General features: G+C 48.8%; 4 protein-coding genes across 7 annotated transcripts; 2 read left to right on the top strand and 2 right to left on the bottom strand.

Moving 5' to 3' along the window:
* Positions 1-190: 190 nt before the first annotated feature.
* Positions 191-4961, bottom strand: LOC120948194 (60S ribosomal protein L18). 4 transcript variants are annotated; one of them, XM_040364295.2, is made up of 7 exons: positions 3896-4255; positions 3742-3835; positions 3069-3568; positions 2568-3005; positions 2159-2497; positions 971-1057; positions 191-875 (listed from the first exon to the last, which is right to left on the bottom strand). In XM_040364295.2, the coding sequence occupies exons 1-7, from the start codon at positions 4016-4018 to the stop codon at positions 396-398; spliced, it is 2061 nt and encodes a 686-aa protein (XP_040220229.2). In that variant the 5' UTR covers positions 4019-4255; the 3' UTR covers positions 191-395. The 4 variants fall into 4 exon arrangements, with proteins under 4 accessions (XP_040220229.2, XP_040220227.1, XP_040220228.1 ...); XM_040364292.2 differs by lacking the exons at positions 191-875; positions 971-1057 and adding an exon at positions 4643-4961 and having other exon boundaries at positions 1946-2497; positions 3896-4495; XM_040364293.2 differs by lacking the exons at positions 2159-2497; positions 2568-3005; positions 3069-3568; positions 3742-3835; positions 3896-4255 and adding an exon at positions 1417-1509.
* Positions 4962-5679: 718 nt separating this feature from the next.
* Positions 5680-6481, top strand: LOC120948203 (uncharacterized). The gene is made up of 2 exons (XM_040364311.2): positions 5680-5987; positions 6099-6481. Exons 1-2 carry the CDS (start codon positions 5863-5865, stop codon positions 6280-6282), a joined length of 309 nt encoding a protein of 102 aa, XP_040220245.1. The 5' UTR covers positions 5680-5862; the 3' UTR covers positions 6283-6481.
* On the top strand, positions 6279-10464 carry LOC120948190 (structure-specific endonuclease subunit SLX4). Its single transcript, XM_040364283.2, has 5 exons — positions 6279-6382; positions 6518-8190; positions 8296-9989; positions 10061-10213; positions 10283-10464. Exons 1-5 carry the CDS (start codon positions 6285-6287, stop codon positions 10382-10384), a joined length of 3720 nt encoding a protein of 1239 aa, XP_040220217.2. The 5' UTR covers positions 6279-6284; the 3' UTR covers positions 10385-10464.
* On the bottom strand, positions 10422-11198 carry LOC120948198 (Golgi-associated plant pathogenesis-related protein 1-like). Its single transcript, XM_040364300.2, has 3 exons — positions 11063-11198; positions 10888-11005; positions 10422-10817 (listed from the first exon to the last, which is right to left on the bottom strand). The coding sequence occupies exons 1-3, from the start codon at positions 11152-11154 to the stop codon at positions 10494-10496; spliced, it is 534 nt and encodes a 177-aa protein (XP_040220234.2). The 5' UTR covers positions 11155-11198; the 3' UTR covers positions 10422-10493.
* Positions 11199-11207: the final 9 nt, after the last annotated feature.

Here is an 11207-nt window from a genome sequence, read left to right on the forward strand (position 1 = left end):
ATCACCGAAAGACTGTTAAAAGCGACTACTACAAAACTAAAACCCTTTCTGGCCTGCACGACCTTCCAGCACGAAACCGCAAACGGACAACAGGCGAACTTTTCTTTCAGCGGTTCCTTTACACCATCAAGGAACCATCGCTTCACACGCGCACACACTCACACACGGGATACACCACACCACAGGGCTGTTTCATGTTGGAATCGATCTTTCTTCCTTGTATTTCTCTTCACCAACGCCTACTTACACCAAAATAGAACACGATTTGCGTTGCACTTCTTCGGTGGCTTTCCCGAATGTTATCGTAGTTGTTGCTGCTGTTGTTGTTCTGAGGAAGTGCAATCCAAACCGCCATCGCCGCCGCCGTCGCCGTGACAATCGAACCAGCAGTAGGCTTAGTTCTTGTAACCGCAGCTGCTGCGACGACCGCGAGCCTTCTCGAACTTGCGGCCCTTCGACTGCACGTACGGGCGGGTGTTGGAGTGCGGCACGCCCGGCGCACGGCCGAAGTGCTTGAATACCTCGCGGGCGGTTCGCTTGCCCTGCATCAGGACGGTGTTCCTTCCGGTCGGGGAGAGCAGCGCCAGCTGATCGAACGTGTAGATCTTGCCACCGTTCTTCAGGATGCGCTGGCGGGCCTTATCGGTCACGCGGAGTGCGCACACGTTCAGCTTCGGCACATCCATCATGCGCACATCGTTCGTCACGGTGCCGATCACGACGGCGACCGACTTCTCGTCCTTGCCGCGCAGCTTCATCAGATGGGCCACACGGTTGAGCGACATGGGCGGATGGTTCGTGCGGCTCATGAACAGACGACGCATCACGATCTTGTTGAACTTCTTTTTCGTGCGTCGGTACAGGAAGCGGTACAGCTGGGGAGCGGGGAAAACAAGCGGTAAGTTAATCCATTTTCACATTCCAACACCACGCCGCCAGTCCACGCCGGGTCCACATCGCAGCAACTTACCTTCACCAGCAGCGAAAGGTACACGTCCAACGACTTTGGCCGAGTACGACGGACCTTGCGGTCCCACTTATGATTGATATCGATACCCTGTGCGAGGGGAACGAGAAGAAAGAAACCATCATTATTAATTCACTGCCCAAATTCTCCAATTCTCGACCGCGTTTGGTCGAATTGGGCCGGCCAACACCATCGCCGGAGCGGTGTGTGTTGGTGTGGTGGTAGCCAACTTTGACAGACAACAACGCATGCAGCACGCAAGCAGTCGCACGGCGACCGACAACTTTCACATAATTTCGGTATCTTTGCAATCGAAACAACATCCAACACGGGTACGACGATCTGCCGGCGTGTAGCTACGGTTGTCGGTTAAAGTTGCGCCACTTATTTACCATTTCGCGTGGTAAAAATACAATCTAACACAGCACTGCCCCAGAACAACTCCTTACCATGTTCAAGACCGGAAAAAGAAAGAACCAGAGCTGCCAACCTACAAGACGTCAAAGTGTGTGAAACGCCAGCTGTCAAATGGGCCGGACGCAGTCGATATTTTGCACCGGGCGTGGAGCAATGGGAATTGTATGACATTTTCATCGGGAAATGACATTTGAATTTGAAATTATGAGTTTAGCTCGGATAATGAACGTTACAGATTTTATATTCTTAAACTGGTCAGCACATTCGAAGAGATGGTTATTTTTTGGGGTTTCTTTAATTTTTATTTTATTTATTTAAAACAATTTTACACGAAAAAGTCTTCTAGCACGAAATACCTACCAAATGTCCGAATGTCAGTTAATGAAGAGCGAATAGAAAGTGACTCTTGGAATTGAGGTTCGTGTGATCAACAACCAACGGATATCCAGAAATAGTTAATAGTCATTTGCTGTGTGTGGTATCATCATTAATTACATTATATTGCTTTTTGAGATTAAAGCATCCTGCACGGAAGAGAATGAGACGAAACTTTTTACACGATTTAAGCCAACATGATTGCGTTAACGCAAACGATCCATTTTTATTGTACCTTTGCCACACCACGGTATAAAAAATATCACATTGTCAGTCTAGGTTTTTAATGTCCTCCAGCATGTACCACTTTTTAAACCGATCCACTGCCCGCTCCCATGCCCGCATCTGCTTCAATCGTTTCGCACGTTGCGCCCCATCGGGTGCGAATGTTTTGTCCACCTTCCTTAGCTCCGCCAGCTGCCGTTTCGTGCTCCAGATGCCACAGTTCAGCCCGGCCATATACATTGCCCCCAGTGCGGACGAGTCTGCCACCTCGCCCCGTTCCACCTCGATCCCGGTCAGATCGGCCAGCGTTTGGCAGATGAAATCGTTCTTCGAAACCCCTCCATCGACCCGGATGCAGGTGAAGGAGAAGCCCGTTTCCCGCAGCGCACAGTCGTACAGGAGGGCCACGCGAAACGCGAGACTTTCCAGCAGAGCGCGCACCATGTGCTCTTTGCGCGTGGAAGGCTTAATGCCAATGAATCCACTTCCGGCAGTATCGTCACGAATCGGTGGCTAGAAATGAATCACGAGAAACCATGGGAGGTCAATAAAAATAAGGCAAATAAGGAGCTAAACTACTTACACCAAGTCCACTGAACGCTGGTACGAAGAGGACACCGTCCGAGTTGGGCACCGATAGGGCCATCGCGGCACTTGCGGCCGGATCGTCGAACAAACCCACATTGAGGGCCCATTCGATGATGGAGCCCGTATCGTTGGACGAGCCCTCCATGAGGTAGATAATGTCCGGCGGCGAACCAGCTCCGCCTTGCAGCTTGTAGCCGATCAGCGGATACAGCCCGTGCACCGAGGCAAGGCACTTTGTTCCAGTGTTCACGTTCAGAAAGGAGCCCGTACCCATCGTGATCTTCACGTCGCCCCGCTCGAAGCAACAGTTGCCCCACAGCGAAGCCGCCTGGTCGCTTACCGAGGCGGCTATTTTGATTCTCGCTCCCAGCAGCGTCTCGTGCACGTGGCCAAAGTCGTACGAATTGTCCACCACCTTCGGTAGCAGCTCTTTCTGGAGGTTGAGAGGCAAAGTTACAAGAGAATTCGACAATTATCAAATTTTAAAGGAACGTACCTTAATGGAAAACAGATTTAATGCCCAACCGGCCCACTCTTGCCCGAAAGGATCGTAAATTCCGGTCGAGGTGCAGTTGGTCACATCGCTTATATGCTCCACCTGCTTCGTAAGATCCGTGCCCTGGCGCAAACGATACAGGAGCCAGGAATCGATCGTCCCGTACAGAACGCTGCCGAGCTTTAGGTCCTCCTGCACGGAAGGATTGTTCTGCAGCACCCAGGCCAACCGTAGCGTGATCTGTGGATTCATCAGCTTGATCACGCTGCCCGCCAGAAACCGTTTACTGCGGGTAACGAAATGCAGCACGCTTGCACCGAATTTCAGCAGCCGGAGCGTGAAACTCTCATTCCAGTCCTTCACAAGCTGATCGGCCCGCAAATCCTTCCAGGTGATGAAGTTGTGATACACCTGGCCCGTGTTCCGATTCCAGCAGGTAAAGCTGTTCCGCTGCGTCGCTATCGCCAAGCAGGTGAGCTGTTCGATCTTCAGGTTGGCATCTGTTTGGGGGAGAGGGAGAGCAACATGCGGAATGGAGTTAATTTTTAAATCCGGAACGGGCACGTCATTAGTGCTAGGTGGTGACGTTAAGCCATGCAATGAACGCCACTCTTTCCACCACGTTTCGCATCGATTAGATAACCGCCATTAACGATAATGACTGCTCACTGACCTTCCGTCGCCTGTCGGATCACCTGCAGCACACTGGTCCACAGTTTTTCGGGGCTTATTTCAACCCACCCTGGAGCAGGGTAGATCAAATCAACCTACAAAAAGTAATGCGTTAATTACTCCCCTGTTTTTTTGTTTGGCGCGAACGTTCTTACATGATCATAGGCGGTGCCGACCGTGACCGGTTGTCCGTTTGTTGGGGCTGCGTAGATGATGCACCGAATCGTCGTTGTGCCAACGTCGAGCGTAGCGATGTATTGCCGATCGTTTGCTGCCATTTCACGGGGAGTGGGCGCGGATGAATATGGGGAGGAGTAATTGGGAACCGTTGTTTGCCGCTGTTGTTGTTGCCACCACTTTAACACCACTTGAACCTTACGCCATCACAACAAGGAACTACGAACTACACAAACAAGAGAGAGAGGGCAGAGTACGCTAGGGAGAAGCCCCTCTCGAAGGAACACAAATCACTACTTCCGACTGGGATGATAAGGCGCCGCCCCTGGGAGTGGACGACGAAACAACACGGACTGCGATGTTGCCGCACCACTTGCGCAAGACGCTCTGCCAGATCGTCGTCATCGTCATCGAGCGCAGACCGGTGGTGGCGATGGTTTCAATTTAAGCCGATAAAATCGTCGATAGAAGTAAACCCCCGACGATGGTGGTGGGGATGGCGATAGATGTTTGATGCTGGGGGGTCAGTGCGGCGAGCCATACCCCATTCGTATGTATGCGGTGCGGTGCGTCGTGTGCTGGGGAGGAAAGAAACGGGAACCAATTCATTGATTAACGCACACTGTTTGTTGTGTCTTGCTTTGTTATGCTTCGCTGGAGGAAATTGAAGTGAAAGTAGGTGTTCGGTATGGTGATTGGTTTTGCTGTGTTGAAATGGAGCATACCTTTTGTGGGGTGCTTCGATAGACCGGGAGGGTGGCAATACGGCACAGGCGGCTATTGGAAGTAGAAGAAATTTGGACCGATTCACTGATAACAACAATTCGCCGGGATAAACTTTTTACAGCAGGGACGATCTGCTTATCACGATAATTCGCTGAGTAAATGTATTTTGCTTTCAACAAAATGCATGGAACGAAGCACAATATAAAAATAAAATAATTTTACTTCAAAAGCGAACACTGCAATAGTTCCAAGTTAATGAATTTTATGATTATTCTAATTAAACTGTTCTTCTGGCCGCGTTCGTTCTACGGGACGTGTTTATCAACAAGCTCAACTCAACCCCAGTGTACTCTAAACGGACGACGGAAAATCCAAAAACCGGTTTTTGCGAGCTCGCGAACGCTTAAAATTGGTGCGATTTTCCCTCGCTGACGAGCGTTTTTGAAAGTCGATGCGAGGGTTTTTGAGAGTTCAAGAAGGCCGCCTGTCAAAAAGCTCGCACTGGTGTGCGATTGTGTTGGTGGACCAAATTAAATGGCCAAAACAGTAAATACACTACACCACACCCTCATTGACCCCATGGACTCTTACATTTGTTTGTTTCATTTTACATCGATCTTTTACATTCGTTCTGCTGTCTCACTTGCTGTCGCATCAGCTGATCCGGTGGTGGTATTTTATGCATTGTCTTCATCCGTTGGTGATCTTGACGCTTAGGGTACTGTAGTTGATTTTTGCACTGAACATGTACATCAACCAAGTTTGTTTACATTTTCTATACGTCCATGTGGCGCGAAAGAGATGGAATTACATAACGAGCGAACACCAACACACCTCGTAAATTGTCACCAACAAAACGAAAGGAATATGGACAAAGGTGGTCGTTTGAAGTGAAGTGGGAGGGGGGGGGGGGGAGCACAAAGGCTCACTTCGAAACGAGAACTGTAGGCAAGTAAAAGACGGGTAGTGAAAATGAGCGAGAAGCAGCAATAACGTCAAAAACCCTCGCCATGTTGTGCGGGAATCGTTTGTTTTCAATTAGCTGTCAAACGTCAAAATCATCGCGGTGCACGTCTGTTGCGTGAAATCCGCCAAATACAGGGCGCAGGGATATGTGTTTCGCAAGCGATTGTGTTTGTTATTAGGAATATTACTGTGTGTTTTTACCGATTTATCCCTCCCTCGGAAAAGGTGTATTTTCCTACGCGGGACAGGTGGAATGGGTGGTGTTGATACGACTCGCTGGAAACCTCGCCGTACGAAGGGTACCGTGATATACAAGACACGAAACCAGTTCGCTTGGGCGGTGATAGCGGCCGGCACCGCAATCTTTGCCACCTATTAGTAAGTAGAACTTTGATATCAGACGGAAATCGATATACACGACGCATGGGGCGTTGATTTTGGGGAATCATTAGTTATTGTTGATGGTTGTTGTTCTTTCTTTCCGCACAGCACTGTCGTGAGCTACGTTGGCGGTGATGGTCTGAAGGAGCGCCTGAGGCGGGACTTTTTCGAGAAGACTGAGGAGGAGGTGGACCGCCGGAATCTGATGCGGTTTAGCTTGGTCGCACCAAAGCGAGGCGACACGATACGGAAGCTGCTCGAGGAGGAGAAGGACGATCAGACGAAGAAGTAGAGATGAGCAAACGGTTACGGTTCGCAAAGCTAAGGCTTGGCAAGCCGATCGAACCGGGCGAGCCGGCACCGGTGGCGGTTCCTGCTGAGGCAAATGTTTGGTAATGTTCTGTTTTAGAGAATTTCGGGTAGTCGGCAAGGACCATCTGTATCTGTAGTTTGTAGCTAGTCAATAAAGTAAAGGTTACCAAGGAGTTTAACCGTTGTTTTCCCTTCCATCTTCTGCTTCTTTTCAGCGCGGATAGTACGGCGAATGGTAAAACTTCGAAATATTTTGCCAAGCCAGGGTTGGATGCATGTGCCGAAGAGGACACGTTCATAGTGATACACTCTGAAGAATCGGGAGAGGAGAATGAAGTGAGGTCGGAGCAAAGCTCACGCAGAAGAACACAAAACCCGCCCGAAGCGTGCCCGAACGATGGTCCCAAGCTGCCGAAGCTGCGAAAGAAAACGGTCGAAGGAAATGCCTTGATTAGTAACTTCTTGGCCTCACAGCCAAGCCAGAAAGCGGAAGGAGATGATGATTTTGAAGAGGCAAAAGTTGGATCACCGAAATTGCAGCCGAAGAAAACGAAAGTACAACGAGCCGTCGCCAAGAAGCCGGCCAAGGCTCCGAGGAGGCCCAAGAATCAGGCCGACATAAGGAAGGTGTTTAAAAAGTACAAAAACGACCATGAGGTACTGCAAGAGCTGCTCAAGGAACACAGCGCTGCTGAGCAAATCGATCCGGAGCAGTTACAAATAGCGCTAGCTATGTCACGATCGCTGGCTGATCAGGAGTGTAGCAACCATCCAGCAACGACGAGTGCAGCATTTGACGGCGAGGAAGCTCAAATGGCAAGCTCATCGGGAACGTCCGAAGAGCGGCGTATCGTGAGCATTCGCACGACTTTGGAGCAGTTCGGGTTTCGGTGCAAAAACAGTTACACTGACTACGATTTGAACGTGATCTTCGGCAGTGGCAGTGTGACTAAGAACGTGAAAAAGATCAAGCATAAACGAGCGACCAATCTGCAGCCCAGGAGCAGGGAAGAGCTTGCAGCCTTCATCGATGGGCAGGCGAAGAAACTATTCCCCTTGGAAATGATGCAAAACGCTGTGGAACTAGCTACTCCGCTGGATTTGGAGTCATGCTTGACCAGTTTATTTTGGATCGCCCAGACCGAGCTTCCGAGCGAGCAGCTAATGGAAATGTACTATGTACCGGAGCTATTGGAGGCGAATCCTGCTCCGGTGGGGTGTATGCTAAAGGATTGGAGCAAAATTCCGGGCCGTGAGTGTACACCGGAACGAGAACTTGATGGATCGGCAGGGCTTGCGGAAGCTGTGGATGTGGAACGAGGGAATGAAGGTTTGACCGGAGACGCCGATGCGGTAGGAGAAAGCAGTGCTCGCATGAGCTCTCCCGATTTGTTTGATGATTCTGAGATCGATACCAATTTGTCGGAACACAAAGAGAATCGATTAGCTTTGGAAGAGTCTACAGATAAAGCTGAATGTGAAAATGAAGCAAACAATGAACAACAAGAGGAGCAATCTCGAGGATCACTAAACGAACCGGGAAAAGCTCTCGATGATCATGAAGAATCACGTACTTTTGAGGAAGCTTCAGCCTCCGACAATGTGGAAGTTGTAGAAGAAAATTGTATAGAAACCCCTGAATGCAACAGTAATGAGCAGGCCATGGAAAATGTTGCTTCCACATCGTGTGTTGCAGACCGTAGTGTGACAGAGCAGGAAGAGGTCATCGTTTTGGAGGATAATTCGGAAGAGGAGGAAGATAAGTTTGTCACTGCACCGGAAATGTCCGAATGTCCACAACCGGTCTTTCATCAAAGCTCGGAAAACATATTCGAAGATACGGACCCGAACCCGATGGTCAGCTTCGAAGCGTATTCGAGTGAAGAAGGTAATGGCGTTTGAGTGAATGAATGAAGTGCTTTTTTGTTTTCTCCTTTGTTTGCGAAGATCAATTAATGTACAATAAAATTTTCCCTTTTGTTCTACTGTCTAGAGAAGATTTCTGCAGCCTCGCGAACAGCAGTGGGAACGGTTTCAGCAAACGGTGACATTGGACCGGTAGACCAAGTGCCCAACGCGGTGGTGCGACAGGACGATGGAAAGTGCAATACACTCGACCGGGAAGGCGATTGCCATGAAAGTGAGCAGAAAAGGGAAGATACTAGTTCTGTAAGCATAACAGTGGATAAAAACATAAGCCCGCCCGCAAAGGAGCCGAGATTCTTGGCGGAAAAGGATCTATCGTTCACTCGACTTGCTATAAAAGCACGCCTAAGCGAGGTGAGCTCGGTGGAAACAGTAGATCTGTTAGATAGTGCTCCGAGCAATGGAAATCCGACACCAAATCTGGAAGAATTAGACATGGAAAGTGTAGTTGAGACACAATGTAGCCAACAGAACAATACGCAGGACGATGTACTGTACATTTCCGACGATGAGGTGAATTACTCTATCCGTGGAGAGCCGTCACGGGTACGTGAAACGCAACCGGAAGATGAAGAAGCAGGAGGATCTGATCCAGAGGAAGATCCAGATATGACGGTTGCATATACTGTTCCTGGGCCCACTGAACAATGTGAAAGTAGGGAAAGTCACTTGTCTTTGAATTCTGACCGGCCGCCCTGTTTGGAAATGGAGCCAGAAGTTTTGACCATTTCTTCAACCGAAAACGACAGTGAACCTATCGTGGGGGAAGTGATTGGTGCCGAAAATACATTCGCTTATTTAGGCAATCTGGTGAAAGAGTTCAACTTACCTCCGCTAAAATCGCAGCAAAATGGAACGCTTGAAGCCTCCAAGTCCACATCAAGTATCTGTTCAATTTCCAACGGCAAAGAGTTTGATGATGGAAGCCAGCATTTACCCATTGAAATTGATGATGATACTGACGAAAAAGAACCTCAGAGTGGAACAAATCCCGTAATACAGCAGGATGTATCGGTCATCAGAAATCACGTACCTGAAATATCTGATGAGCTAGAGAACTATCTGAACAACTACGAGGAACCCAACTTTGACGATCATGAAATAGAAGCCGAAATGATCGCATCACAGTGCCCTCGGGTTGATCACAGTGTCCCCGAAGTACGAATGCCATCAGCCAAAGCATTGAGCAGAGTCAAGTCCTGCACTCAGTTTGATTCCCCGAGGGTTGCTTCGCCCTTGAGACGAACTCCTTCGGAAGCGGTCCTTCAGTCATCTTCAACTCCAAAAGAAAAGGCGGCTCTCGAACAGCAACAACAACCATGCGGCGGAGACAGATTCGAAAGCAAATTCAGCGACTTGAAAAAGGCTGTGATAGACGTGGGCCCGGTAGAGTATGTTATTAGTACGGTGAATGTTAGTCAGCAGCCGCCAGAATATGAGAGTATGTCAACGCCCGAAATCGAACGGGAACTGTTCAAATACGGCTTAAAGTCGCTGCAACGACACAAAGCCGTTCGAGTCTTGAATTATTTGTTCGAAACGATGCATCCATACGTGGTGATAGAAGAAAGGAAAGAGGACGCAAACTCACAACTAGGCGAGCTGGAAAGTATTCCAACCGCCTCGCAAGGTGTCAGAAAGAAATGTAAGCCAATTGCACCTGCAGGCAGTTCAACTGTTCTGAAACGACCGCGTAAATGCGCCTTCCAACTGGATACCAACACCACGGACTATTTTCTTCCCTCGAAACCACGGAAAAAGGTAAGCATTAGCTGAGTGGCAACGATTCTACGCACGTTTTAACCACGCTCCCTTGTTGTCCCTACTTTCAGATTGCCTGGTGTGCTGTGCCTCTCCATATATCGTTCTTCAATCTAGTGTCGGAAAGTGAGGTCTTACAGCGGCAGATACTACGATATGAACCGATCAATCTAGATGACATTTACGGGATACTGAAGGATGGTGGTTTACGCTACGAAACAAATGTAAGATTGATTTATGACTGATTTAGAGGTATTTTCCTAACAAGCGTATGTGGTTCTCTCTTTCCACAGGATCTGATCGCCTTTCTCGACAAATACTGCATCACCTTTCGAACGGCAGCTTCTAGTGGCGATCGTACGGCAAAAGTGAAACCGAACCCTGACAGCAAATAAAGAAATTCGACGTGGAAGAAAGCGTCATACAAACAGGTGATATTGCAAGTTCAGTTGTATTGTAGCAGTTGAATATCGTACTTTTGTACTTCCTATTTACTTGTACACTTCACCGTGATGACACATGTTGCGCGTATTGGCCGTACACATTCCCGGGCGGGTCGTAGTTACACACCACAAACACACTCGTACCTTTGGCAGCAATGCCAACTCCCAGTTGCACGGAGCCCTTCCACACGACCTGTGTGAAATGGCCCACGTTGGGGAAATTGCTTCCCGGATCGGCTGCCCCGAACGTGTAATTCTTCACTTCACTGTACCACGAGTCAACGGCATCCTTTCCTTCTATGTTGGCTCGTCCGAAGCAAGCGTACAGATTTTCACCATACTTATTCGACGAACGATGCTGCAGTTTGTTTTCTGTGGCTAGTTTCTGCCAATTACAGGTACACAGGAGTCTATTACCGGTTGAATTTTAAGTAGGGAAAGTTTGTTGTACTTACATTTGCCCATTGTTGTGCAAATTCGCAGAGATTCTTATTTAACTGCAACGGCTCTGCGGAATGCTGTGCCCTTAGTTCGTTGTGGCGGTTAAGCACTTCGAGCTGGAACTGTGTGAAACTAGACGGGAGACATTATACAAACTTTGACAATCTTGCAAGAATATCTCCTACTTACTTCATACTGTTAGAATACTGACGATGAGTCGGCTTGCACAACTGATGTAGAGTACATGGCCAGTTATCAAAAGAACCCGTGTTTATATGCATGTACCGAGACCTCGCGCTTCAGGGGCACCGGTATCATAAAGGCAGGACTTAGC

Source organism: Anopheles coluzzii, chromosome 2 (assembly GCF_943734685.1).
Source record: "Anopheles coluzzii chromosome 2, AcolN3, whole genome shotgun sequence".
Classification (NCBI taxonomy): Eukaryota; Metazoa; Arthropoda; class Insecta; order Diptera; family Culicidae; genus Anopheles; species Anopheles coluzzii.

Coding starts and splice junctions, on each gene's coding strand:
- LOC120948198 (XM_040364300.2), bottom strand. CDS start 11,154: ATGCATATAAACACGGGTTCTTTTGATAACTGGCCATGTACTCTACAT. Junction 11,006..11,062: donor CAGTATTCTAACAGTATGAA/GTAAGTAGGAGA, acceptor TCTCCCGTCTAG/TTTCACACAGTTCCAGCTCG. Junction 10,818..10,887: donor TTGCACAACAATGGGCAAAT/GTAAGTACAACA, acceptor TGTAATTGGCAG/AAACTAGCCACAGAAAACAA.
- LOC120948203 (XM_040364311.2), top strand. CDS start 5,863: ATGGGTGGTGTTGATACGACTCGCTGGAAACCTCGCCGTACGAAGGGT. Junction 5,988..6,098: donor GCAATCTTTGCCACCTATTA/GTAAGTAGAACT, acceptor CTTTCCGCACAG/CACTGTCGTGAGCTACGTTG.
- LOC120948190 (XM_040364283.2), top strand. CDS start 6,285: ATGAGCAAACGGTTACGGTTCGCAAAGCTAAGGCTTGGCAAGCCGATC. Junction 6,383..6,517: donor CCTGCTGAGGCAAATGTTTG/GTAATGTTCTGT, acceptor GCTTCTTTTCAG/CGCGGATAGTACGGCGAATG. Junction 8,191..8,295: donor AGCGTATTCGAGTGAAGAAG/GTAATGGCGTTT, acceptor TCTACTGTCTAG/AGAAGATTTCTGCAGCCTCG.
- LOC120948194 (XM_040364295.2), bottom strand. CDS start 4,018: ATGGCAGCAAACGATCGGCAATACATCGCTACGCTCGACGTTGGCACA. Junction 3,569..3,741: donor GATCCGACAGGCGACGGAAG/GTCAGTGAGCAG, acceptor TCCCCCAAACAG/ATGCCAACCTGAAGATCGAA. Junction 1,058..2,158: donor AGCTGGCGGAGCTAAGGAAG/GTGGACAAAACA, acceptor CCCCTCGCACAG/GGTATCGATATCAATCATAA.